Below are 27,979 nucleotides of genomic sequence, written 5' to 3' on the forward strand. Positions count from 1 at the left end.
AACACACCAACATCTAACATCCAACACATCTAACATTCAACACATCTAACACACCAACACATCTAACACACCAACACATCTAACATCCAACACATCTAACATCTAACATCCAACACATCTAACATCCAACACATCTAACACACCAACACATCTAACATCCATACATCTAACATCCAAACATCTAACATCCAACACATCTAACATCCAACACATCTAACACATCCAACACATCTAACATCCAGCACATCTAACACACCAACACATCTAACATCCAACACATCTAACATCCAACACATCTAACACACCAACACATCTAACATCCAACACATCTAACATCCAACACATCCAACACATCTAACATCCAACACATCTAACATCCAACACATCTAACACACAAACACATCTAACATCCAACACATCTAACATCCAACACATCTAACACACCAACACATCTAACATCCAACACATCTAACATCAACACATCTAACATCCAACACAGCTAACATATCTAACATCCAACACAGCTAACACATCTAACATCCAACACATCTAACATCCAACACATCTAACATCCAACACATCTACCATCCAACACATCTAACACACCAACACATCTAACATCCAACACATCTAACACACCAACACATCTAACACACCAGCACAGCTAACACATCTAACATCCAACACTGCTAACACATCTAACATCCAACACATCTAACATCCAACACATCTAATACTCCAACACATCTAACATCCAACACATCTAACACATCTAACATCCAGCACATCTAACACACCAACACATCTAACATCCAGCACGTCTAACACACCAACACATCTAACATCCAACACATCTAACATCCAGCACATCTAACACACCAACACATCTAACACACCAACACATCTAACACACCAACACATCTCTGATGTCGTATCAGATTGTTTTTGATAATCATAAGTCATAATAGTACATTACAGTATATCATACTTTATATGTTTCTACTTTACAAACATATATTTTCATTCTGTAGTTCTTAAAATCTGTAGTAGACAAATCAGTAGCACATCCTGTCAAATATATAGGTTTAACTAAGAGCAGTCGGAATAAGTAATAGTAAAATGTATTTTTAACAGATTAGAAGAAGAAGAATTTGAGCATTTATTTGTGAGGCAATTACTTTATATGAACACGTATTGCAATGTGAAACATTTATTTTCTAGATGGAACTGATTAATTTTGTACTTAGTGAATTGAAAATGTGCTTACAATGTTGAAACAACTGCCTTTTTCATGATCTGTTTTGTACTAAGAGTTGTGAAAACGTACCACATTCTTGTGAAAAGTGCACCAAAGCAATTGAAAAAAACGGTAACTAGCTATTTCCAATTCACCAGTATATGCCATCACCAGTAGATACCAACTGGTCATAAAACCAAATGAACTCTTCAATGAATCTGGTTTAATGGCCTGTTAAATCCCACTCCAATACGGAGTCAACAGAAAGACATCCATCAATCAAAAATACTTTTACCAGTAAATTACTGTAAGAAAACACATGTTGCGTGTTCACTGTCCATGGGGTGTCTAAGTAACTGTTTGTTTTCTTGCTAGACTAACAATGAATATGATTAGCTCAGAATAACAGGTTTCTTGCCTTACACCTAATGCCAGTCTTTTCTCTTTCACTCCCTTTACTCTGTCATAGTTGTTCTGTTCAATGAAGAAGGTCCTGATGGTATAGTTCCCAGCTACCGACAGGAACTAGGGTGCAGCGTGTTGAAGAAATTAAAGAGTAAACAGGAAATTGGCCCTGTTTCGATCAGCTAATGAGCTAGTTTTTCATTGGTATTTCACTGGTTTACTTGATGACTGCTGAACTGGTCATCCCTGTGGCTCAGTTGGTAGAGCATGGTGTTTGCAACGCCAGCATGGTGTGTGCAACGCCAGGGTTGTGGGTTTGATTCCCACGGGGGGCCAGTACAAAAAAATACAAAAAATAAAAATGCATGAAATTAAATGTATGCATTCACTACTGTAAGTTGCTCTGGATAAGAGCATCTGCTAAAATGACTAAAATGTATGAACTGGAAGGCAAAAGATTGACTGACTAAAAAAACGAACAGAATAGTGAACAATGCAGAAAAATCCTTTGTGCAAAAAAAGCGTTCAGAAGTAATCAAGGCATTTTTATGTAGTGAGAAAAGCCTTTATTGTCTATGGCTTATGTCTGGCAAGAATACCAAACATTCTGAAGATTACTGGCTGGCTATATATATATATATATATATAGAGAGAGAGAGAGAGAGAGAGAGAGAGAGAGAGAGAGAGAGAGAGAGAGAGAGAGAGAGAGAGAGAGAGAGAGAGAGAGAGAGAGAGAGAGAGAGAGAGAGAGAGAGAGAGAGAGAGAGAGAGAGAGAGAGAGAGCGCTCATGCAAACACCCAGAGAGAGGAGAGACACACCACCTGAGAAAGAACGGGAGGGAGGGAAAAAAATAAAGAGATTTTACTGTAATAGTAGTGGCTCAGCTTACTGTAAATATGGTGTAGTTTTGTTGACTGAAAGTGTGGTTTAATGTCGGGAGGTTCATCATCACATTGTGTTTCACCTTCATCAGGTGTGCCAGTACTCAGTCAGTCATCAACACATCAGTCATCAACACACGTAAATCTAAAAATGTGTTTGCGGAAAACAGCAGCGGGGTACTTGATCAACATTCCAAACTATGTTCTGCTCTGATGTAATTATAGAAATCCTATTGAATTAAAATATGATTACAAATTGTATGTGAAAAGGTGATAGCAATAGCTTGTCAGATTTTCAAACGAGCTGAATATCCAAAAAGGTGACATCTTCTCAGAAGACATAATCCACATTCAATGTTGCAATCGTTATTAGTCCATTAGTATCGTCTGATGTTAAGTGATGCTGATTCTAGTTAACGTCAGTGCATACTCTCAGTTCCTCTATTGTCGAAGAAAGTGAACTCAAAGAAGAGTATTGAGTGAGCGGTTGTGTGGGACTTTCTAGAGTTGGGTTATGAGTAAGAGAGGGTGAGAGTATGTGGGGGATTTGTGTGGGGGTGTCTGTGTGTGCGTTCATGTAAGTGTGGAGATACAATTATGGAATTTATGAAGAGAGAAAAGAGAATTCAAAACACATCCAATTTTGAGAAACAATATGTTTAATGTGTTACATTTACTATAAAAGTATCATCAAAATACTGTACAAAAACTACAAATATGTATTTATATAAAAAAAAATCGATTCACCACTCCCTCAGAGTAGTAACAATGTTAGAACTGTTCCACCATTTTTGTTTTAGGTAACAGAAACCTTGGTGCACATGGATCTAGTTCCGAGCTTTTTCCAGTGCTAGTGGTACTTCTGTCGATAGTTTTGGTAAAATAACAAGAGACTAGAGCCATTTACCTGAGCATATATACAGTAATACTAGGAGCAGACTGAGTAAAGGGGTATGTGCAATACAGACTACAGTACATTTGGTTCTGGCTCACATCTACCACCAGTATGGAGGACGAATGAAATAAAGCTTTATCGACAGTCGGTAGATAACAACTGAATCAAAGAGAAAGAGCTAGAAACACAATGCTATATACGTATATATTCAGGAACACAATGGAAAAAAACTGAACAGAACTGTTAAAAATGTCTTACAAATACAAATGCACTGTCTTAACATGTTTTAACATACAAAAATACAAAGAAAAAAATGGATAAAACAAAAGTTTTTTCTTTTTTTTGCAAGTTTCTGTGCAGAAGTATGCACCTCCAATACATCGCTAAATGACTCACAGGAAGTCCTGAGAAGCTATTTGCATCGAACCGGAACATTATAACATTCTGACTACTTTTAGTTAGCCTTTTTTCCATTTTGCTACATCACATTAGAATACACTATTTAAGTAAAAAACATTGTTATGCTACATAAGTTAGACCTGTTTATCCTCATATTTTCTTTGATTCTTGTTGTTTTTTGGCAAATACATTCACATAGTTTTAAGATCCCTGGTCCGCCCTTTGAGCAAAAATAAATAAGTACACACAAAGACTTGTCCACTAATAAAACATGAAATATCTCAGTAATAGTTCCTGGCAATGGTCCAGTGGTTTTCCAATGAATACGCCTCCTTGGAAGTATGAAGACATGTAACATTACGCAAACAATTAAAATAATCACTCAACTGAACACATATAGCTGACTAGCACTTGTAAAAAAAGGAGGGTACAGCAAACTCTTTCACACATCGCATGTAAATTACACCTGTAAACCTGAGTGAAAACAGTTAGGGAGCACTTCACTGCTAATAAGAAAACACCATGTCTTTGGAATGGTCTTTGTTTTGGTGCTGCTCTCTCATTGGCTTTTAATAGTCTCTCTTCCACTTGGGGAAATACTTTTTTTTGGCGACAACTTTATCGATTGTTCTCTGGCTTTGCGACATTAAATGGCCTTCTTTCAGGAGGTGGACCGTAAAAATGTCTCTCTTATTCCCTCCCCACAAGGGTCCCTCCACTTTGCCCTACTGCCCTTGCATCTTCACCATTGGCCGGTTGTAGAGGCGTACCACGCTAGCCCTCTCCTGATATGCTGAAGTAGGGCTTTGAGATGAGGTGGTGGGAGGAGCTGGGGTGTTAATGGCCACTGTGAGGGCCTTGAGCAGCAGGGTGGCTTCACTCTGGTCCTCCTTGCCCTCTCGCCCTTCCAAGCTCCGAGCCACCCAGCGCTCCACTGCAGCTTCCACCTGGGCTGGCCCTGCCCCTTCAGGCAGTGTGTCTGCCTCGGGGCTGGTGTCAAAGCGCTCAACCAGATCGCAGATGTGGGCATGGGGGTTAGCGTGGGCCTGGGAAGCGGGACAGCAGCTGCGCTGGTGGATGCGCAGCGAGAAGCGGTGGAGGAAGGCGTGGGCGCAGAGCGGGCAGTGGTAAGGGCGATCACGGGTGCTATGCAGGCGTCGGTGCAGCTTGAGGTGAATGTGCTGGGTGAACTTGGTGCTACACAGCTTGCACTCGTAGGGCTTCTCACCTGAGTGGAGCCGCAGGTGGGTCTTGAGGTTGCTGGTGCTGCTGAAGCGCTTGTCACACACCTATATGAATAGGAACAGATAGGAGAGTTCAGGATAGGATGATGCTGTGATAGTAATATCATTAGATCAACTGGGTGAGACCAGGCTCCTGGTTTCTATATTATCCGCCAGCCAGACAGGGCCTTCCCTGGTTGTGTGCCAGCAGGGTATGACCCTAGACTGGTTATTTTCAGTGAGAGAACCCTAACAGGAAAATAAACATAGGACTGACGCCTTTATCACACCCACATCAACTCAGCAAAAAAAGAAACATCCCTTTTCAGGACGCTGTCTTTCAAAGATAATTCGTAAAAATCCAAATAACTTCACAGATCTTCATTGTAAAGGGTTTAAACACTGCTTCCCATGCTTGTTCAATGAACCATAAACAATTAATGAACATGCCTCTGTGGAACGGTCGTTAAGACACTAACAGCTTACAGACGGTAGTCAATTAAGGTCACAGTTCTGAAAACTTAGGGAACTAAAGAGGCCTTTCTATTGACTCTGAAAAACACCAAAAGAAGGATGCCCAGGGTCCCTGCTCATCTGCGTGAACGTGCCTTAGGCATGCTGCAAGGAGGCATGAGGACTGCAGATGTGGCCAGGGCAATAAATTGCAATGTCCGTTCTGTGAGACGCCTAAGACAGAGCTACAGGGAGACAGGGTGGACAGCTGATTGTCCTCGCAGTGGCAGACCACGTGTAACAACACCTGCGCAGGATCGGTACATCCGAACATCCCACCTGCGGGACTGGTACAGGATGGCAACAACAACTGCCCGAGTTACACCAGAAACGCACAATCCTTCCATCAGTGCTCAGACTGTCTGCAATAGGCTGAGAGAGGCTGGACTGAGGGCTTGTAGGCCTGTTGTAAAGCAGGTCCTCACCAGACATCCCCGGAAACAACGTCGCCTATGGGCACAAACCCACCGTCGCTGGACCAGACAGGACTGGCAAAAAGTGCTCTTCACTGACGAGTCGCGGTTTTGTCTCACCAGGGGTGATGGTCGGATTCGCATTTATTGTCGAAGGAATGAGCGTTACACCGGGGCCTGTACTCTGGATCGATTTGAAGGTGGAGGGTCCGTCATGGTCTGGGGCGGAGTGTCACAGCGTCACTGGACTGAGCTTGTTGTCATTGCTGGCAATCTCAGTGCTGTGCGTTACAGGGAAGACATCCTCCTCCCTCATGTGGTACCCTTCCTGCAGGCTCATCCTGACATGACCCTCCAGCAAGACAATGCCACCAGCCATACTGCTCGTTCTGTGCGTGATTTCCTGCAAGACAGGAATGTCAGTGTTCTGCCATGGCCAGCGAAGAGCCCGGATCTCAATCCCATTGAGCACGTCATTGACCTGTTGGATCGGAGGGTGAGGGCTAAGGCCATTCCCCCCAGAAATGTCCGGGAACTTGCAGGTGCCTTGATGGAAGAGTGGGGTAACATCTCACAGCAAGAACTGACAAATCTGGTGCAGTCCATGAGGAGGAGATGCACTGCAGTACTTAATGCAGCTGGTGGTCACACCAGATACTGACTGTTACTTTTGATTTTGACCCCCATTTGTTCAGGGACACATTATTCCATATCTGTTAGTCACATGTCTGTGGAACTTGTTCAGTTTATGTCTCAGTTGTTGAATCTTATGTTCATACAAATATTTACACAAGTTAAGTTTACTGACAATAAACGCAGTTGACAGTGAGAAGACGTTTCTTTTTTTGCTGAGTTTAGTTACAGTATAGTGTTCAACAAATGCCAAGGGATTTCTTGTATCACAGGGGCAAGGCAGGGGTTTGTGTGTTGTGTCTTGTGTGTGTGTGTGTGTGTGTGTGTGTGTGTGTGTGTGTGTGTGTGTGTGTGTGTGTGTGTGTGTGTGTGTGTGTGTGTGTGTGTGTGTGTGTGTGTGTGTGTGTGTGTGTGTGTGTGTGTGTGTGTGTGATTGTGTTTATTGTGTGTGATTGTGTCTTGTGTGTGTGTGTCTTGTGTGTGTCCTAGAGGTCAAGTAGACTGGAGAAAGCGGATCAAAACACAAACATACCGTGCACTCGTGTGGTTTCTCTCCTGTGTGGACCAGGTGGTGCTTCTGCAGGTGGGCTAGCTGGGTGAAGCTCTTCTGACAGAGGTGACACTGGAAGGGCCTCTCTCCACTGTGAACTCTCAGATGCACCTAAAAGAAAAATGCCTAGATTAGATAGGAACCCACAATGACAGACAATAATAGATTTGGCCACCAAAGAAATCAAAAGGACCATCTATGTCTTCTGAAATCCTCACCTTGAGGTTGGACAGCTGTCCGAAAGTCTTGAGGCAGACGTTGCACTCGTACTTGATCTTGCCGTTCTGTTTCTTTAGGGGGTAGGGTTGGGATTTGTACCGAGGGGCAGCGGGTGGCGAGGGGCTGCTCTTTGGCATGGCCAGGCTGAGGTTCATGGCCTCCTCACAGCCAGAGGGTGACTGCAGGGGCGTCTGGTGCTCTTGCTTGGGCAGAGGGGAGAGCTCTGGGGTGGCTGGGGCTCCATGAGGAGGTGACATATTTGGGGTCCTCTCCTTCAGCCCTCCCTGAGTAGCTCCGGGGTAGGGCAGAGGCACTGGGAGCAGACCAGGCTGGTAGGTCATGGAGGGGTATGGAAGTCCATCGCTACCCAGGTAGCTACTGTGCTGCAGGGGGCCTCTGGAGGGGATCATCCCAGGGAAGGGTGGGGAGTACTGGGGGAGGAGGTGGGGGTAGTGGGGCCTGCTGTATGTGGGGAGAAGCTGATGGGTGGAGTGAAGGGGTCTGGAGGGGTAGTAGAGGGGATAGGAGGACACTAGGCCCTCTCTATGGCTGTAGAGCCCGTGGAGGTGGAGGGGAAGGTCATGGTGCGGGGAGGGGGCAGTAGGGTGGTGCTCAGGGAAATTGTAGACCTGAGATGCCAGGTTGGGCTCTCTCTGGTCGGGTTGAGGAGAGGGTATGGCTCCCTGGTGGGCCTGGGTTACCTCCTCCTTCTCCATCTTCTGGCTGAAGTCCATGATTTGGTCGTCTGGCGTGTCGGGTGGAGTGTCTCTCTCCAGCACCTCTACGTCGATTCTCTCCTCTCCTTCATCTTCTATCTCGTCCTTCATATCGTCCTTCTTTTCCAGGAGCCAGGTCGGCCGAGGTAGGAGTTGTTTGGTGAACTCAGATTCTCTGACATCTCCGCATATGGGTTCTATGGATGAAGAAAAGACACAAGGTCAGACGTAGTGTCAATCTATCCAATTCACACAATAATACAACTTCAAACCTTCCTTCAATAGGAGAGTACTGATTGACAAATGCAAAAGTTCACAGTCTTAATGAGGTGAGAAGTGACTAATGACACACCACACTCGCACTCACATCCTCCCTGGCACTCCCTCTTATGGTAAATGACGATGATGTTTTCAGTTTTTAGATGAGAAACGTGTGTGTGAGAAACGTGTGTGTGTTTAATGTGTGGGTGTATGTGGGTATGTGTCATGTAGGCTTGATAGTAAAACCAAAGAGCTTTCATTTTTGGGACGTTTCTGTCGCAAGGTGTGAATTACCCTACAAGCGTATTTTTCTCCCGAACCGCAGGAAGAAAGACATTTGGAAATGCAGCTTCAGACTACTGACATTTAATTGGAAACCTTGTGGTAAAAAACAGGAATTGCCTGTGCGCATGGAACGCGAGGTACACACCATAGGCACAGGGCAAAGAATAAATGTTGTTTACTGGCTTGTGGTCATAGAAAAACGGTTGTTGATTTATGTGACGCATGACTTATTGTTTAACAGGAATTGCCTTACAACCAGGATTAAAGGCAAAGTCAAACCACTGTAGGCTACAATAGTGAATTAAACCATGCATTCGAGTGACAATACAAAGCTTAGGCATGAAGTTTCTATTTTCACCTGTTCAAAGCCAACCTGTTCAGTACCAACCTATTCAGTACCAACCTATTCAGTGAAAAAATTGTAAGCCATTTATTAGGCCTAGAAATTGGTCATTGGATTGACTAATTCAATTGAGGCTACATTTATCCTATATTTTTATGTTTAATCTTAGAGGCCTAGCCTATTTGCTATAGTCTTTATCAGGGGTTGCCAAGTGTGTGGAGTACATAGTAAAAAGGACTGTGTAAACGCGGTTGTCATTGTAGCCTAGTCAACATTAGTCAACAGGTTGAATGACTGTGCAATGTAATTATAGTGTAATAGGGTATGTCTCCTTACAGGGTTTCTGGCAACAAAACTATTCGTCATGTAATGCATGGACACCTTGCCATACCTGAAAATACAGCTGACTATGACTCATGGACTTTACCAGGCATTGTTGAGAAGACTTTCCTACTTCCTTTGAGATTTCCCCTGTGTTGTGTCAAAAAGAGTGAGTGTGTGTGGGTGAGGTGTCTTCTACATTAAGGCAGGTGCAGCCGTCTATTGTGTTTTGACAGTAAATGACCCAACCACGACAATAACAATGGCACCCGCTCCAGAAAGTAAATAAGACAGGAAACAGTTTCTGTCACACTCGGTCCCATTGTCTACCATCTGATAAACTCTTGAGATCTTTTCAATATGAGAAAGATACTTGTTCTTGTTTGCTTTGAAGACAACAATCATGAAAGTCGGATCAGACAAAAAAAAAGGGCTCACTTTTGAGTCATTTTATCGAGCAGACAGATTTAAATCCCATTTGTATCTGCTCTAGGTATGAAAAGAAAACTGTCTCAGTGTTCGTCCCACCTGACTGTCTTTTACTACATTGTCCTCTCACCCACTGATAGATTGTCATTGAGTTCAAGTGTCACAACAAAGAAGAGCGCTGCATTGTAGTCACAGAAAAAAAAGAATTAGAGAGTGGATGGAAGGAGCAATTAAATGAGAGCATAGAGAGAAAGATGAGTGGAGAGAAGAGTAGAGGGTGGGGAATTAAGAAAGGGAGGACTCGAGGAGAGTGAACAGGTGAGAGGAGGGAAAAATAATCAAAGATGGTACTCACTTTGTTTGAGCTCGTCTCCCGGTTGGCTGCACAGTCTCTGGGCGAACTCTTGGCTGTACCACACCAGCAGCTCCTGATTGGCCTCCACAGGCCGGATGGTGTAGAAGTAGACGTCGTGTCCATTCTGACACGCCACCAGGTTCTGTTCGGACAGCGAGCGCGCCGGGTTGACGTAGCGCATCCAGTTGCTGCTCCGAATGTCATAGCCGTCGATGAAGTGGTATAGCCGCCCCCTGTTATAGATCTGAGAGGGAAAAGAGAGGAGAGGGATTAGAATACAATGTAATAATAATACAATCAAGTAATAGAATAGAACACACACACACAAACACATTTGTATTTAAACGCAGCGTAACATCAGACATACCACGTTAGTACACAACTTTGTAATCTGACTGATTTCTACTTTGTTGCATTCACTGATGACTGAAATATTCATTGTAGTTGCGGAGTTGCTAAGCTGACAGCCATTGACACCAGTTATCAAAGTATATATATATATATATATATATATATATATATATATATAAGAGAGAGAGAGAGAGAGAGAGAGAGAGAGAGAGAGAGAGAGAGAGAGAGAGAGAGAGAGAGAGAGAGAGAGAGAGAGAGAGAGAAAGAATAGTTCACCTCTGCCATGGGCAGAATAGTCTCCTATGTCCTCTTCCAATGAGCTGGTTATTGTTCCACTTGTGTTGTGTCCTGAGTGTGTGTTCCTGAGCTACTGTCACTGTCTGGTGTGAAATCAGCGCTGTCACTGCTTTTATCAGCTGCTACATTATACTGACAGAGAGGGGGCGGGGCAAAGAGCTTTTTTCCATTTCTTTCTCTCTCACTCTGGTTGGGGGTTTCTCTCAATATGCAGTAATATACAGTACATCACAATACTGTCAACCCTCCACATTTCCATTACATTTCCTCACTTTTCAACTTCTCAATAATGTATTAAATATTGGGAGCACTGTAATTGTTTTTACTGGTACTTCCTGAGGAAATGTACAGTGGCTGTGTTGGCAGACACACAAACACACACATACTGTACTGTAGATAGTGGCATGTGCTCACAGGCACACGTCACGCATGTCTACATCTGCCCGGCGAGAGAGCGTTGACATACTCTCAAGGCAAGTCCGACTTTCATTATTGCAGTAGTAGGTCGGGACGAGTCTGGCTTACAGGAGGAAATGCCAGAAGAAAGGTGAAAACGTAGGACAGAAAGCCCTAACGGGGAAACGACTCAGAGAAAACTCCTAAATGACATAAGTCACTGCCGGGAGACAGAGGGGACGAGGGTGTGTGGGAATGAGAAGAAAGTGTGTATGGGAGAGAGAGAACGGGTCACTAACAATCACTTCCTGTATGTCAAACTTGTTGAAGGGTACTTGAGCTCTGGGAAAGCAGTTAGTGTTACTGTGAAGGACGCTAGAGTTGCGTATGTGTAAAGATCCACAACTTCCTCAAAAATCTGTTCAAAAGCCCTGAATACCTCTGGGCTTCTGTGCAATGCATTTTGGTTTCCTTTTAGATGGGAACTGACTGACTTGGTGTGAAACTGTTTAACCACTTTTGCTTCTTCTTCTAAGAATAATTGGAGAAGAAAACTAGGACCAATTTGTAGTCAAATCTCTTTACCAGTCTTTCGAGAAACAGTTCCCATAGATTGTTGTTCGATAAGGCATTGAGATTTCCCCCCTAGAACCCACAGTATCATTTTGTTCACGTGGTTTCATGGCTTTATTTACAGTATGTCTGTAAATACAACTCCAGCTGACTGAGAGCAAGTTATAACTACTTTTGTTAATCCTGTTTCCTTTGAGTATGCCAACTCTCATTTGTTGCTGCCAGAATCCTGTTAGGATAAGATAGGAAGAACTATGAACTTTAATGAGGAGGAAAATTGGACTACGATTAAACAAACCGTGTGTGTGAACTTGAACGGTTATTCTGCCTGCTCACCCTCCAGAAGTATTTCCTGTTGGCCTGTTTGGGGACGTTGTCTTTGTTGTAAATGTCACCCTGCAGGGGCCCGAAGCGAGTTCCTTGGGGAATGTACTCTTTGCTGAAAACGCCTGTCACCTAGGAGACAAGACAATACATCATCAGTCACTAATCCATGCTACTAATCATGCTGGCGAGGTAGAGTACAACTGTGAGAATGACCTTCACCAGTCTCTCTGTAGTGCCCGGACTTTTTCGGTACGTGTTCAATATCTACACTCTGAGTCAGAGTTTACCAGACGAAAGTTACACCCATGACGTAAAGAAGAAAAATATCCATCCACAGTTAACATGAGAGCTGGGACAAGGAAACAGGGAAATAGCTATCGTAGAACTCTCTGCCCTGAGCCCTGACGGCCAGGAATAGCAGCCTGACTCTCACTTCAATAGGAATTCTTTAGGATGTACTGGAAGTTTGAATAAGGCACAAGTCATCTCCAAATCATGTTTGGGGACACCCAAGCTTGGCAGGGAGCATCTGTGGGACGCACACATAGCGTGGGGGTCTTAGTCTACCTACTTGGCCCTTACATGTAAACACAATGAGAGAACCAATAATACTTCTCAGATCATCTTTCAGTTACAAAACTTCCAGTTACAATTAATGGAAAATGTTCTGTGATAAATGGGTACAAGAGGGGCAGACAAGGAGAAGAGAGTGAAGGAAGGAAGGGGGGATGAAGGGAGAGAGGGAGGGAGGGGAAGGAGAAGATCTGTTGCGTCCTGGCCAGGGGGTGACGGAGGGTGAGACGAGAGCGGGTGTGACAGGGATGTTGTGCGTTCCCGGTGTAGCGTGACTAATGAATGAGTTGCAACAGGGCTGCTGCTTAACGACTGCTCAGCCAGGTTAATAAGAAGATGAGGAAGGAGGGAGGGGGGAAGGAGGAGAGGAGTGTCGCTCGCTTCTTGACTGGACCACGCCACCACTCTCCCTCCCACCTTCCCCTTAGTTGTCCCTGCTCAGAATAGGTCCTCTCACAGCCAGGAAATGCGGCTCGTGACGATGCCTGCCCAGCACCCCAAACGAAAGTTAATCGTTGGAGCTTAACCTACTTACCCCCCTCCCCTACTGCTCAGCCCTTCTCTCTTGGCGCACCCCACGCCCCATCTGCCACGTGTGCCCTCGCCCCCCCGGCACGCTTCAGGGTTACGAAGGTATGGTACAACCAATTCAAATCAGCTTACTTTATATTCTCCTAAAATAGGTACATCATAACTAAAAAAGGAACCCCCCCAAAAAAACAGTAACATGAAAATGAACTTGAATTTCTCTTTCTGTTGCTCAATAACAACGTAGTGAACAACTGAGAGTGTCCCAGTTAATCGCCATGACTTAACAATGACTGGTAACAAACAATGTCTGGCAAGGACTATTAAGTACATGTCCCTATAGGTAGTGCATAGGTTTTATTTTTATTTCAATTGTTATGTGTCCGTTTCCTGCTGACTCACACAACCTCTGGCATTGTGACATTTGCTGGGAAACACACACACACACACACACACACACACACACACACACACACACACACACACACACACACACACACACACACACACACACACACACACACACACACACACACACACACACACACACACACACACACGCACAAGACATAAAAACGCCACAGGTCATATGGATTGCCAAAGCAATTTCAAACTAATCAGGGGAGAAATTGCCATGATGCAGTTATAGAAAGGGATGCTACGAAGGACGAAAGACAACCTTACCAAAAGACAAGCTGGAACATTGAAATGTTGTAGTTTACATGTGTGTGTTTCAGTGAGACACATATAAAAAAGATGTGCTTGGAAGTGCAAGTACTGTATCTGTCTTTCTTGCAAGGACGCAGTAGAGTTGAGGGTCACTTTGCCTCCTGGTGAAACAGGAACAGACTTCTCACAACCCCTTGGTGTGAAAGGGAAGTCTTGCACTGTGCAACATGCTGCATCTGGTTTGGCTGATGTCTGTGTTTGTGAGGGTGGAAGGCGACTAACAAAGTCGTATAAAGCCTCAACATGAGTTCATAACCACAGTTTTCACACCTCGCAGGCCTAGGCAGAAAAAGCAGCAGAGAGAATGAAAAGACTGAGACAAAGAGGAACGAAGAGTATGCTCACTCAACCACAGGAAAAGTGAAGAATGACCAAGTGAGAAGTGTGCTAGAGAGAACGGTGGCCTTTGTTTTTCAAGAAGAAAGAGGTGGCTTTTCTACCACAATTTCAAGGTCACTTTTCATTACAGCAAATATTGCAGAAAACTTCTAGTATGGTGTCCACTTTAGGATACCCTCAGTCTCAAACTTCATGCTCTGGCAGATACCTTCTCAGGTGAGTCATAGGGTTATAAAGCAAGCCAGTAAGTGGATTTCCTGACACACACAGCCTTAGGATATTGTGTACGTGTGTGCGTGTGAGTGTGTGTGTGTGTGTGTGTGTGTGTGTGTGTGTGTGTGTGTGTGTGTGTGTGTGTGTGTGTGTGTGTGTGTGTGTGTGTGTGTGTGTGTGTGTGTGTGTACCCAGAGAGATTACTGTCACACTGACCTAGAGACATGGTAACAGTAAAGCTGTTTAGGCCTTTTACCCGAGCTCCCACGAGTTGGCCATTGTGACACACTAAACGGACCAGACATAGGAATGGAATGGAGCAACGTTTTCTTGCACCTAACACAATCCTTGACTTCTGGCTGTCCCAGATGAATTTAGACTTAATTAATTAATTCAGACTGATAGAGTATGCAAGACATTCATTATTCTCTACAAACTACATGAGCATATAGACAGACCAACCAAAAATGATTGTGTATCACAGAATATGTCAATGCACAGACATGTCACTTGTACTGTATTCCCATTAGGCTTTCTAAATCTGGCACATAGAAATGCTACTTAATGTGATTTGTATTATGTCAAGTTCCTACCTCATTCTCTGTGTTGTACTCAAAGGTGAGGTTGCGGGGTATGGACGTCATGGCTTTAGGCACGCCAATGCTGGGGTCTGACATCTGGTCAGGGACGATGTAGGTGCAGTTGAGGGCAAAGTCGTCCTCTTGCCACTCACTCATATCTGGGGCTTTCTCCAGCTTCATCTTGATACTCTTTGTGTTGATTTTCTCTCCCTCACTGGACTTGGTTTGGTTGGGGTGCCTTGGTATGGCGTTACTTTGGTGATAATTTGGTTCACTTTAAGGGCTGGACCCTCGTCTTTAGGTATGTTGGTTAAAGCTAGAGTTCTGGAAGAGAGAAGGGAGAGAAGGGGTGTTATGCTGCTTTATCCTTGCATGAATTCACTAGTGGCATCCATTTGCCTTGCTTGTTGTTGTCACTAGTGGTTGTCTCTTGATAAGCGCTGTGTTTTGAATTGACTGAAACTGTCTTAATCCCACTGCATGATGAGGTGTGGACAATGTTTGCAGTTGTCAATATAATCCATGGAGCAGAAATGGATGACAAAATTATAAGCAATATAATTCATCCAAAACATCCTCAAGTTCTTGTTCAATACCGAAACTGTGAATCAAGTCAATGTGTCATTTCACCAAAAAATCTATCCAGATTTTCCATTCAACCCAGCAAAAATATTGAACATATTCCAAGCCCAAATATTATTCTGAATGTCGCCACGGATCATCAAATCCAAATCCCAGTCCATCAAGTAAGTGTGAATGAGTCATCTCCATTTCGCAACCACTGTTGTTGACCATGAGCTATTGTCCCAATCCAAACTCAATTAGACCCAAGGGGTCAAGTCTATTCGGTGCTGTTCGTTCACTGTCCATTCACTCAACATTGATTCAAACAGAACATTTCACAATTACTTTACTTGATATACTGCATCAACAACTTCCTTCTTAAACAGTGGATGTCATACGTGTTCAAAATAGGAAGCAGTTGACTTACTGTTAGACATTTAGTTGTGGGATCATCATCTCTTTGCTTAGGTCATCACTTCCTCTCTTTTACTTCTCTTCCACTATTCCCCGTGTCACTCTCTCATTGTTTTCCCAGGAATTCCTCCCTGTAACATCCTTTGGGTATCCGTGCCGTGCCCACTTTGCCTCTGACACCAAAACTCCTGAGACACCGTTGGGCCAGGCTTTTTACCCTGTCCTCTCATCCAATGAGAAGCTGCCGTTGGCCATGCGACTGAGGAGATTAGTTTGGACGTGCACCAACTGACACACAACTGGTGGCTTTGGACAATGGCATGAATGTACACTTTTGACCGCAAGTGAACATGCACACACGCGTACACATGCGCACACCCAAATGAACACCCCACAGCCCATGGAAGACATCTGAATGAATGAATAAAGGAATAGCAGGTGGCTGGCTTGTGGCCACTGAAAAACACACGGATAGACTTTTGCTTGGTTTGGCCCTTAACGAGCAATCTGGTATGGTGGTACAACCTCCTCAGCCCCTCTCCTTGACCTACATCTTGGCCTGCAACATCTTGCTCTCCTTAATCCCCCACATCACACACACATACCATTTTTGTTGTATTCATAATTAAACATTTAGGTGCAAAGGTCCCTAAACAGTCGTGCAAACACACATGTACACACAGACACAGATACACACACACTTGAGATCTTTTATTTGGATTCACAATAAAACACAGAGGTGCAAAGCATCCTCAATAGTCTTACATACGTTCAGAGGGTGAGTGTCAGAAGAACCATCCAAGTTCAGCCATGCGTGCACAAACACAAAACCTGCCCATGCCATGAGAGCGAGAGAACGACAAAGAGGAAGAGACAGAAAGAGAGAGACTTGGCCAGTGCCTTAGACACCTGTCGGATGAGCTTCCCTTTCGTCTCAGTCTACTTTCAACTACTTTGAACAAATTTCCCCTGTTTAGAGAGTTAGGTCACTTAAGTTCCACACTAACCAGGACAGGAAAATAACATAAGAAAGCTGAAAAGAAAGGGAAATCTGAATTTTCCAAGTCTGTCAATTGAATCGACACAAATGTGGTAACAAAGTTAGTCTGCCTGTGACATCACATTGCTGTTATCAAACATCCATCGCATGGTGAAATGACTGTATATCATTGTACGATATTACTGGATAATTGGAAGGGGGTTATTAATGTGAAATTCAATGCCTCTAGTTTGATTAATCTAGATTTTTACAGGGAAAACCTGGAAATTAAACACAGATAAAATAAGCTACAAAAGTAAACTTTTTTTACACACTTTTTTGGGGAGTGGGGAATTAAGTAGTTAGTACATCTTATGCTGAAATATACATATTTAAATATTTATTTATTGTTAATAAATAGTTTATTCATGTTTATTTATATACTTTTGGATTATAAGGACATTCCGTATTTTATGAATCTTATGCGTAAATGTGTTGTGTTTGGGTATTGGGCGTGTGTGCATATATTTCGAAAGCATTTATCTGCTTGCGGAACATTTAATTGACTTCACTATAAATATATATATTTCTAAACAGATTTGTCTGTCTTTGTCCTGCATGTCACTGTCTGTCTGTCTGTCTAGCACCCCCACCCCCGTGTCCTGTCCTTAACTTGCCCAGTGAAACGGTAGCTAAACTGACTGCCATCTGGCACAACTTCTATTCCAGGAGTGCTGGGCGCTTCACTGTTGTGTGTGTGTGTGTGTGTGTGTGTGTGTGTGTGTGTGTGTGTGTGTGTGTGTGTGTGTGTGTGTGTGTGTGTGTGTGTGTGTGTGTGTGTGTGTGTGTGTGCGTGTGCGTGTGGGGGGGGGGTGCTTCTTTCACTCTGCAGCTAATTTCTCTAATAAGCAGAATGTCTGGGATGAGACTCAGAACTGGGAGGCTCAGCGGGCTGCTTGGCTGATCTCGCTCTCTTTCTCCCTCCTTCCCTCCCTCTCCTGTCTGGGGTGATGCTCCAGTGTTGCACTTTTTCAAGAGTAGGAGAGTTGCCTACCTCCTAGGGAACTGGGCTGGGGGAGGAAGGTAGGAAGCTGTGGCAGACGACACTAAAAGGATAAGTAGAGAAGATCTGAGGTCGGATTTAGAAGGACACTGTCTGAGACATGCTGGAAAAGAAGTTACGGTAATGTGACCTGAAATGTAGAACGGCCACGGCCCACACAACAGTTTGAAACAGGTGAAAGGCAACTGTTTGAGAATCATACGGTACCACTTAAAGCTGGAGGGATGTTTCACTTATTAATAATTAGCACCTGACTAACAGTTGGCGATAACGAAAATAACGTGCTGGACTTACAAGGTTGTTTAACAGAGACAGTTGGACACTGGAGAGTACCCTCTTTATCTGCTTTGGTAAAACTAAATGGAATTCATCACGACTGAACTTTTTGTACAGTAAAGTTTAGGAGACTATAGGGTAGGCTTGGGGTGCACCTGCCCCCAGCCCAGACGTTCCAAAAAAACACTGAAGGCAATTAACGTGTTACTCTGAAATGAATCACATTTTGTTATCCATCTAACCCCTAACCCTCTCCAAAACTATCCCCCACCAACCTAACCCATGCCCCCTGTTCACCCCCGTCACCATCTCGACTCTAACCGTATAGGTCGTCCAGAAGGTCCACAGCAGGGGGGAAGTTCAGCCACGGGTCACTAAAGTGCCTCACCCCGACCACCACTTCCAAAATGACAAGCATGTATACACACTCAACGAGGCACACACTGTTGCGTAAAGCACACAAAGACTCTCACAGATACAGAACAGTGAACAACGGTTCTTGCCAAAATAAACCCACAGATATTGCTTCAGCTGAACTGGAGGCAACATGTCGGAACAGCTAACATGAATGTAGGATGATCTGGAAAATGTGAGAAATATTCCATTGTCTCCTCTCATCTCTCCCTTTGTGATTATAGGTTGTTCACTTTTCGCTCGTTCTCTCCATCTGTTGGTTTTATCAGATCACTGTATCAGTGTGGTGAACAATGGGATGAATGTGCCTCCTGCCAAACCACCAGCATAACATCATAGTCTTAAAATACACTAGAACTTTCCAACATGCTTCATGAGTCAATATTTTACCAGGTAAGTTGACTGAGAACACATTCTCATTTACAGCTACGACCTGGGAAATAGTTACAGGGGAGATGATTAGGTGACCATAATGGTATGAGGGCCAGATTGGGAATTTAGCCAGGACACCAGGGTTAACACCCCTACTCTTACAATGGGATCTTTAGTGACCACAGAGTCAGTGCATCCATATTAACATCCTACTCAAAAGACAGCACCCTACACAGGGCAATGTCCCCAATTGTTGCCCTGGGGTATTGGGATATTTATTTAGACCAGAGGAAAGGGTGCCTCCTACTGGCCCTCCAACACCACTTCCAGCAGCATCTCCCATCCAGGGACCAACAAGGACCAACCCTGCTTAGCTTCATAAGCAAGCTAGCAGTGGGATGCAGGGTGGTATGCTGCTGGCAATAGTAATGGAATAAAAAACCTACGGGACTTTTACTATGCATGGGGAATTACAGTACCAGTCAAAAGTTTGGACACACCTACTCATTCAAGGGTTTTCTTTATTTTTACCATTTTCTACATTGTAGAATAATAGTGAAAACTTCAAAACTATGAAAAAGTGTTAAATAAATCTAAATATATTTTATAGTTGAGATTCTTCAAAGTAGCCACCCTTTACCTTGATGACAGCTTTGCACACTCTTGGCATTCTCTCAACCAGCTTCATGAGGTAGTCACCTGGAATGCATTTCAATTAATAAAAGTTCATTTGTGAAATGTCTTTCCTTCCTAATGCTTTTGAGCCAATCAGTTGTGTTTTGACAAGGTAGGGGTGGTATACAGAAGATAGCCCTATTTGGTAAAAGACCAAGTCCATATTATGGCAAGAACAGCTCAAATAAGCAAAGAGAAATGACAGTCCATCATTGCTATAAGACATGAAGATCAGTCAATACGCGAAATGTCAAGTGCAGTCGCAAAAACCATCAAGCACTATGATGAAACTGGCTCTCATGAGGACCGCCACAGGAAAGGAAGACCCAGAGTTACCTCTGCTGCAAAGGATAAGTTCATTAGCGTTACCAGCCTCAGAAATTGGTACCCAAATAAATGTTTCACAGAGTTCAAATAACAGACACATCTCAACATCAACTGTTCAGAGGAAAATGCGTGAATCAGGCCTTCATGGTCAAATTGCTGCAAAGAACCCACTACTAAATGACACCATTAAGAAGAAGAGACTTGCTTGGGCCAAGAAACAAGCGCAATGGACATTAGACCAGTAGGAATCTGACTTTTGGTCTGATGAGGCAAATTTGCGATTTCTGGTTCCAAGCGCTGTGTCTTTGTGACACGCAGAGTAGGTTAACGGATGATCTCCGCATGTGTGGTTCCCACCGTGTAGCATGGAGGAGGAGGTGTGATCGTGTGGGGGTGCTTTGCTGATGACACTGTCAGTGATGTATTTAGAATTCAAGGCACATTTAACCAGCATGGCTACCACAGCATTCTGCCATGGTATGGCATCCCATCTGATTTGCGCTTAGTGGGACTATAATTTGTTTTTCAACAGGACAATGACCCAACACACCTCCAGGCTGTGTAAGGGCTATTTGACCAAGAAGGAGAGTGATGGAGTGCTGTATCAGATGACCTGGCCTCCACAATCACCCGACCTCAATCCAATTGAGATGGTTTGGGATGAGTTGGACCGCAGAGTGAAGGAAAAGCAGCCAACAAGTTCTCAGCATGTGGGAACTCCTTCAAGACTGTTAGAAAAGCATCCCAGGTGAAGCTGGTTGAGAGAATGCCAAGAGTGTGCAAAGTTGTCATCAAGGCAAAGGGTGGCTACTTTGAAGATTTGAAAATATTAAATATATTTTTTACATTACATTTACATTTAAGTCATTTAGCAGACGCTCTTATCCAGAGCGACTTACAAAATGGTGCATTCACCTTATGATATCCAGTGGAACAACCACTTTACAATAGTGCATCTACATCTTTTAAGGGGGGGGGGGGTTAGAAGGATTACTTTATCCTATCCTAGGTATTCCTTAAAGAGGTGGGGTTTCAGGTGTCTCCGGAAGGTGGTGATTGACTCCGCTGTCCTGGCGTCGTGAGGGAGCTTGTTCCACCATTGGGGTGCCAGAGCAGCGAACAGTTTTGACTGGGCTGAGCGGGAACTGTGCTTCCTCAGAGGTAGGGGGGCCAGCAGGCCAGTGGTGGATGAACGCAGTGCCCTTGTTTGGGTGTAGGGCCTGATCAGAGCCTGAAGGTATGGAGGTGCCGTTCCCCTCACAGCTCCGTAGGCAATCACCATGGTCTTGTAGCGGATGCGAGCTTCAACTGGAAGCCAGTGGAGAGAGCGGAGGAGCGGGGTGACGTGAGAGAACTTGGGAAGGTTGAACACCAGACGGGCTGCGGCGTTCTGGATGAGTTGTAGGGGTTTAATGGCACAGGCAGGGAGCCCAGCCAACAGCGAGTTGCAGTAATCCAGACGGGAGATGACAAGTGCCTGGATTAGGATCTGCGCCGCTTCCTGTGTGAGGCAGGGTCGTACTCTGCGAATGTTGTAGAGCATGAACCTACAGGATCGGGTCACCGCCTTGATGTTAGTGGAGAACGACAGGGTGTTGTCCAGGATCACGCCAAGGTTCTTAGCACTCTGGGAGGAGGACACAAGGGAGTTGTCAACCGTGATGGCGAGATCATGGAACGGGCAGTCCTTCCCCGGGAGGAAGAGCAGCTCCGTCTTGCCAAGGTTCAGCTTGAGCTGGTGATCCGTCATCCACACTGATATGTCTGACAGACATGCAGAGATGCGATTCGCCGCCTGGTTATCAGAAGGGGGAAAGGAGAAGATTAATTGTGTGTCGTCTGCATAGCAATGATAGGAGAGACCATGTGAGGATATGACAGAGCCAAGTGACTTGGTGTATAGCGAGAATAGGAGAGGGCCTAGAACAGAGCCCTGGGGGACACCAGTGGTGAGAGCGCATGGTGCGGAGACAGATTCTCGCCATGCCACCTGGTAGGAGCGACCTGTCAGGTAGGACGCAATCCAAGCGTGGGCCGCGCCGGAGATGCCCAACTCGGAGAGGGTGGAGAGGAGGATCTGATGGTTCACAGTATCAAAGGCAGCAGATAGGTCTAGAAGGATGAGAGCAGAGGAGAGAGAGTTAGCTTTAGCAGTGCGGAGAGCCTCCTTGACACAGAGAAGAGCAGTCTCAGTTGAATGCCCAGTCTTGAAACCTGACTGATTAGGATCAAGAAGGTCATTCTGAGAGAGATAGCAGGAGAGCTGGCCAAGGACGGCACGTTCAAGAGTTTTGGAGAGAAAAGAAAGAAGGGATACTGGTCTGTAGTTGTTGACATCGGAGGGATCGAGTGTAGGTTTTTTCAGAAGGGGTGCAACTCTCGCTCTCTTGAAGACGGAAGGGACGTAGCCAGCGGTCAAGGATGAGTTGATGAGCGAGGTGAGGAAGGGGAGAAGGTCTCCGGAAATGGTCTGGAGAAGAGAGGAGGGGATAGGGTCAAGTGGGCAGGTTGTTGGGCGGCTGGCCGTCACAAGACGCGAGATTTCATCTGGAGAGAGAGGGGAGAAAGAGGTCAAAGCACAGGGTAGGGCAGTGTGAGCAGGACCAGCGGTGTCGTTTGACTTAGCAAACGAGGATCGGATATCGTCAACCTTCTTTTCAAAATGGTTGACGAAGTCATCTGCAGAGAGGGAGGAGGGGGGGAGGGGGAGGAGGATTCAGGAGGGAGGAGAAGGTAGCAAAGAGCTTCCTAGGGTTAGAGGCAGAGGCTTGGAATTTAGAGTGGTAGAAAGTGGCTTTAGCAGCAGAGACAGAAGAGGAGAATGTAGAGAGGAGTGAGTGAAAGGATGCCAGGTCCGCAGGGGAGGCGAGTTTTCCTCCATTTCCGCTCGGCTGCCCGGAGCCTTGTTCTGTGAGCTCGTAGTGAGTCGTCGAGCCACGGAGCAGGAGGGGAGGACCGAGCCGGCCTGGAGGATAGGGGACAGAGAAAATCAAAGGATGCAGAAAGGGAGGAGAGGAGGTTGAGGAGGCAGAATCAGGAGATAGGTTGGAGAAGGTTTGAGCAGAGGGAAGAGATGATAGGATGGAAGAGGAGAGAGTAGCGGGAGAGAGAGAGCGAAGGTTGGGACGGCGCAATACCATCCGAGTAGGGGCAGAGTGAGAAGTGTTGGATGAGAGCAAGAGGGAAAAGGATACAAGGTAGTGGTCGGAGATTTGGAGGGGAGTTGCAATGAGATTAGTGGAAGAACAGCATCTAGTAAAGATGAGGTCAAGCGTATTGCCTGCCTTGTGAGTAGGGGGGGAAGGTGAGAGGGTGAGGTCAAAAGAGGAGAGGAGTGGAAAGAAGGAGGCAGAGAGGAATGAGTCAAAGGTAGACGTGGGGAGGTTAAAGTCACCCAGAACTGTGAGAGGTGAGCCATCCTCAGGAAAGGAACTTATCAAGGCGTCAAGCTCATTGATGAACTCTCCAAGGGAACCTGGAGGGCGATAAATGATAAGGATGTTAAGCTTGAAAGGGCTGGTAACTGTGACAGCATGGAATTCAAATGAGGAGATAGACAGATGGGTCAGGGGAGAAAGAGAGAATGTCCACTTGGGAGAGATGAGGATTCCAGTGCCACCACCCCGCTGGCTCGATGCTCTAGGGGTATGCGAGAACACGTGGGCAGACGAAGAGAGAGCAGTAGGAGTAGCAGTGTTATCTGTGGTAATCCATGTTTCCGTCAGCGCCAGGAAGTCTAGGGACTGGAGGGTAGCATAGGCTGAGATGAACTCAGCCTTGTTGGCTGCAGACCGGCAGTTCCAGAGGCTGCCGGAGACCTGGAACTCCACGTGGGTCGTGCGCGCTGGGACCACCAGGTTAGAGTGGCAGCGGCCACGCGGTGTGAAGCGTTTGTATGGCCTGTGCAGAGAGGAGAGAACAGGGATAGACAGACACATAGTTGACAAGCTACAGAAGTGTTGTTTCTTGTATTATTGTCTCCTGTGTCTTTAGAGAACTGTTTCACTTTGATATCCTTTTTCTTCTGTCCTGATTTTCTCTTTCTTTTCTTCTGTTAACTAGATATTCTTTGTTGTTCTTCGTTAGCTAGCTAGCTTCATTTTTTATACTTTATTCTTTTTTTATTTTTATTTGGTTATTTTTTTGTTTGTTTTTTTTTTTGGTTATTACATGATTCCATATGTGTTATTTCATAGTTTTGATGTCTTCACTACTATTCTACAATGTAGAAAATAGTAAAAATAAAGAAAAACATTTGAATGAGTAGGGGTGTTCAAACATTTGACTGGTACTCTATGTCATTTTTAAATCGGGTGAACAATCAACAAACACTTTCACAAAAGTTTCAGTTGAATTTGCTTGTTGGTACACTGTATATAACACTTGACTTGATTCATCAGATGACATCAGATGGGCAGTACTTGTGATATGGCAAAGACTCATGGGATTGTAGCGTTGCTACAACAAACAATTGGGTAGTTCCTACCCATGTGTAGGTGTTTTTCTTTTCTGGAAAAATTTAAGTGAAGTGAACTAGTGATGACATGAGTGTCTGTGACCGTCACCAGCTTTTAGGATGGTCATGGACAAACAAACCAAATGGGCTATTGTCATAAGTCTCTATGCAAGCTTGTTCACTGCACCAACCAGTCATGAGTACATTGGTAAACGGGTAAATGGGCAAATGAGAATCCTGTCTAAAATGTAGCCCTCTTCAATGCCTCCTCCAGTCCCCCTACTTCCCTCCCTAAATCCCAAATCCTCCATTTATTAATTTTTTCCAGGAACATTTGCTCTCTGTCATTTCCCATACTGTACACACATACTGAGGGAACAAAACATTAAGGACACCTGCTCTTTCCATGACATAGACTGACCAGTTGAATACACGTGAAAACTATGATCCCTTATTGATGTCACTTGTCAAATCCACTTCAATCAGTATAGATGAAGGCGAGGAGCCAGGTTAAAGAAGGATTTGTAAGCCTCGAGAGAATTTAGACATGGATTGTATATGTGTGCCATTCAGAGAGTGAATGGGGCAAGACAAAATATTGAATGGGGTATGGTAGTAGGTGCCAAGCGCACCGGTTTGTGTCAAGATCTGCAGCGCTGCTGAGTTTTTCACGCTCAACAGTTTCCCGTGTGTATCAAGAATGGTCCTCCACACAAAGGACATCCAGCCAACTTGACACAACTGTGGGAAGCGTTGGAGTCAACATGAGCCAGCATCCCTGTGGAACGGTATCGACACCTTGTAGAGTCCATGCCCCAACGAATTGAGGCTCTTCTGAAGGCAAAAGCGGATGGAACTCAATATTAGGAAGGCGTTCCTAATGTTTGGTGTACTCAGTGTATACCTGTGTAGGAAATTATGCATTATCTACACATTCTAACAGCAGGGCATTTACAGAAAAGGCAGAAAACATGTTTGGATGTTGGGCAAAAGGAGAGTACGTACTGTATCTTCTCTTGTCTTTCACTTCTGTTAAGAGTGATGGAAAATGAAATGGCAGATTATGGGCATTAACACAACATCAATCCACTATATCCAATGAGGTGTCTAAGGATGTAAGAATATATGGAATTGAGGATCAACTCCCCCTCTTAGCCGGTTCTTCCTGCTCCAGATGTTCTTTCAAGCATTGCACCAATCACAAGACTCCAATCCTCCAACAACAGAGTCTCCCATTGGCTAACGTCAATACCACATCCTTCAGAGCGGTTACTGAGACTTAAGAAAATGGGGGGGAAAGACAATAAGAGAATGGAGGGGGATTTGCCTAGAAGAAAACAATTCTTAGCACATGATTCCAATCTTATGCCAGATGGATAATTTATGACTGTTGTTTTGTTTGCTAGCCTCTTACGGAACTGGACAACACATCTTGCGCTGGTTGTTTGCCTGTTTTTAAGGGTTGACGGGGATTAAATGTAAAGACTAAGATTGTTTTATTTTGCTTCTGAAGTTATATCTAGTCTAGATTATGTGTGAGATGACCCAATGACCTTTATGGTTGACATAATAAGAGGTAAATATCAGTTTACTCAGAGTTCAATTTGCTCAGAGAGGGTGTGTTGTTCACTGCTGTTCCCATTTCAAATGAGCATGCCAAGTTGACAAGTTGTGGATAACTAGTATGCTACATCAAACGGTTTCTTGGACTTTTCTGAGATAAGGTGTGTAATGTTTATCTGGTTGACTACATGAGGAACTGAAGTTGTTGAGAAGCAATAGGTTTGATATAATTCATTAATTGAGAAATCACCCAAAGGAAGAAAAAAAAGGATAGAGAATAATTGAATCATACTTCAAGCTACAGTGGCCCTCATTTGTGGCTCTCATTTAAGTGATACACCTTATATAGGCCCCTGCTTAGGCGATGGACCCAAATTGGCCTATTCTGTGTCATCAAGAATGCCAACCTTCTATGGAGGGTAGAAGATGAGAGGGGGGTAACACCATCAACCAGAAAAACAGCAGGCCTCACAAACAAAGAACGTCATAGAAGATATCCCCGGGAAAACAATCCCATTGCACTTTAGGGATGAAAAAGGAATAATGCAATCATATATATTTAAGGTTAGATGGGGGGATAATCTCCTCGGTAAAAGGGATCTGAGGGCGCACTAAACCGTCCAGAGACGGTAAACAAAGTAGTACCCCCAAAAATGTTGTCACGACAGCAATCTCCATTGTGACCTCCTACAGCTCAACCCCATTCCAATACTCTGACAGGATGGTCTGAAGGCCCGTAACACAGTAGGCGGGGCTGTTGCCGGGTTATCTCTGAGGAACAATTCATAAACAGATAAATTAATCCTCTTTCCCAGTAAAACCAGTATGTGGAGCCCAGCTTAGCTATTTACTGTTTACTACTGTGAAACGTACAGTAAAAGGGAGAAAACAAGATAAGAGAAAAGAAGGGAAGGGAGAGTCAATGAGGGAGATGGAGGAGGAATGAAGAGAAATAGAGTGAACAAAAGTGGTGGAAATACACTTAATATACAAAACATTAAGTACACCTCTTTCCATGACACTGACTGACCAGATGAATCCAGGTGAAAACTATGATGCATTATTGATGTCACCTGCTAAATCCACTTCAATGCAACTAGTGTAGATGAAGGGAACCTTAAGACAATTGAGACATGGATTGTGAATGTATGCCATTCAGAAGGTGAACGGGCAAGACAAATGATCTAAGGTCCTTTGGACAGGGCAAGGTAGTAGATGCCAGGCGCACCAATTTGTGTCAGGTCCACAGACTCCAATGGTTTAAACGAAGGCTCACTCAATGTGGAACCGTGCCATAAGAGGACGAGACCCCAGGGTATAGCCGTCAATCCCTACATGACACGCAAGGCCCTGCTCAAAAAACTCTTGCAAGAACATCAAAATGCTCACCAAAGAGCTCTGAAAAGAAGAAACCCCTTAAATAAATCCATCTAGAGTCTAAGCCCTTTCTAAGTCGGGGGGGGGGGGGGGTTGTGTTAAGATGGTCATCATTTAGCTATTCACATTTTTTATTTTAAGCCCCCTTAAGGTATCAAAAAAATATATATAATTCCATGAAGCGTTGAATTTGGACTGACTGCTATTAGCCCATAGATACGTATTGAATAACAGATTCACTACATGGAACAACAGATATTTTTTTTACTATCAAAAGGAAGTTTGTTGTGAAGTGTCTGTCCTATATCTGAGAGATATAAGAAATAAATGAAAAATTGGACACCTATTTAACCCCTTTTTTAGCCACTAAACTACTTCCATATTTACTTCAATTATTTTTTTTTACTTGTACCTTCAGACGAGTTTTGTGAGGCTTGTGTTCGTCCCAGAAAAACAACCAACATGTAAGTGTTCGTGGGGGCCTCACCTTTCCATAGAGGGGTCATATTAGTG

At 44.3% G+C, this 27,979-nt stretch overlaps 1 protein-coding gene across 3 annotated transcripts; it reads right to left on the minus strand.

The window, feature by feature from the left end:
- Positions 1-3,162: 3,162 nt before the first annotated feature.
- On the minus strand, positions 3,163-16,188 carry LOC106588492 (PR domain zinc finger protein 1). 3 transcript variants are annotated; one of them, XM_014177582.2, is made up of 7 exons: positions 15,978-16,188; positions 14,999-15,310; positions 12,033-12,152; positions 10,080-10,323; positions 7,369-8,282; positions 7,133-7,261; positions 3,163-5,107 (listed from the first exon to the last, which is right to left on the minus strand). In XM_014177582.2, the coding sequence occupies exons 2-7, from the start codon at positions 15,164-15,166 to the stop codon at positions 4,544-4,546; spliced, it is 2,139 nt and encodes a 712-aa protein (XP_014033057.2). In that variant the 5' UTR covers positions 15,167-15,310; positions 15,978-16,188; the 3' UTR covers positions 3,163-4,543. The 3 variants fall into 3 exon arrangements, with proteins under 3 accessions (XP_014033057.2, XP_014033058.2, XP_014033059.2); XM_014177583.2 differs by lacking the exon at positions 12,033-12,152; XM_014177584.2 differs by lacking the exons at positions 12,033-12,152; positions 14,999-15,310; positions 15,978-16,188 and adding an exon at positions 10,707-10,831.
- Positions 16,189-27,979: the final 11,791 nt, after the last annotated feature.

Source organism: Salmo salar, chromosome ssa27 (genome assembly GCF_905237065.1).
Source record: "Salmo salar chromosome ssa27, Ssal_v3.1, whole genome shotgun sequence".
Taxonomy (NCBI): domain Eukaryota; kingdom Metazoa; phylum Chordata; class Actinopteri; order Salmoniformes; family Salmonidae; genus Salmo; species Salmo salar.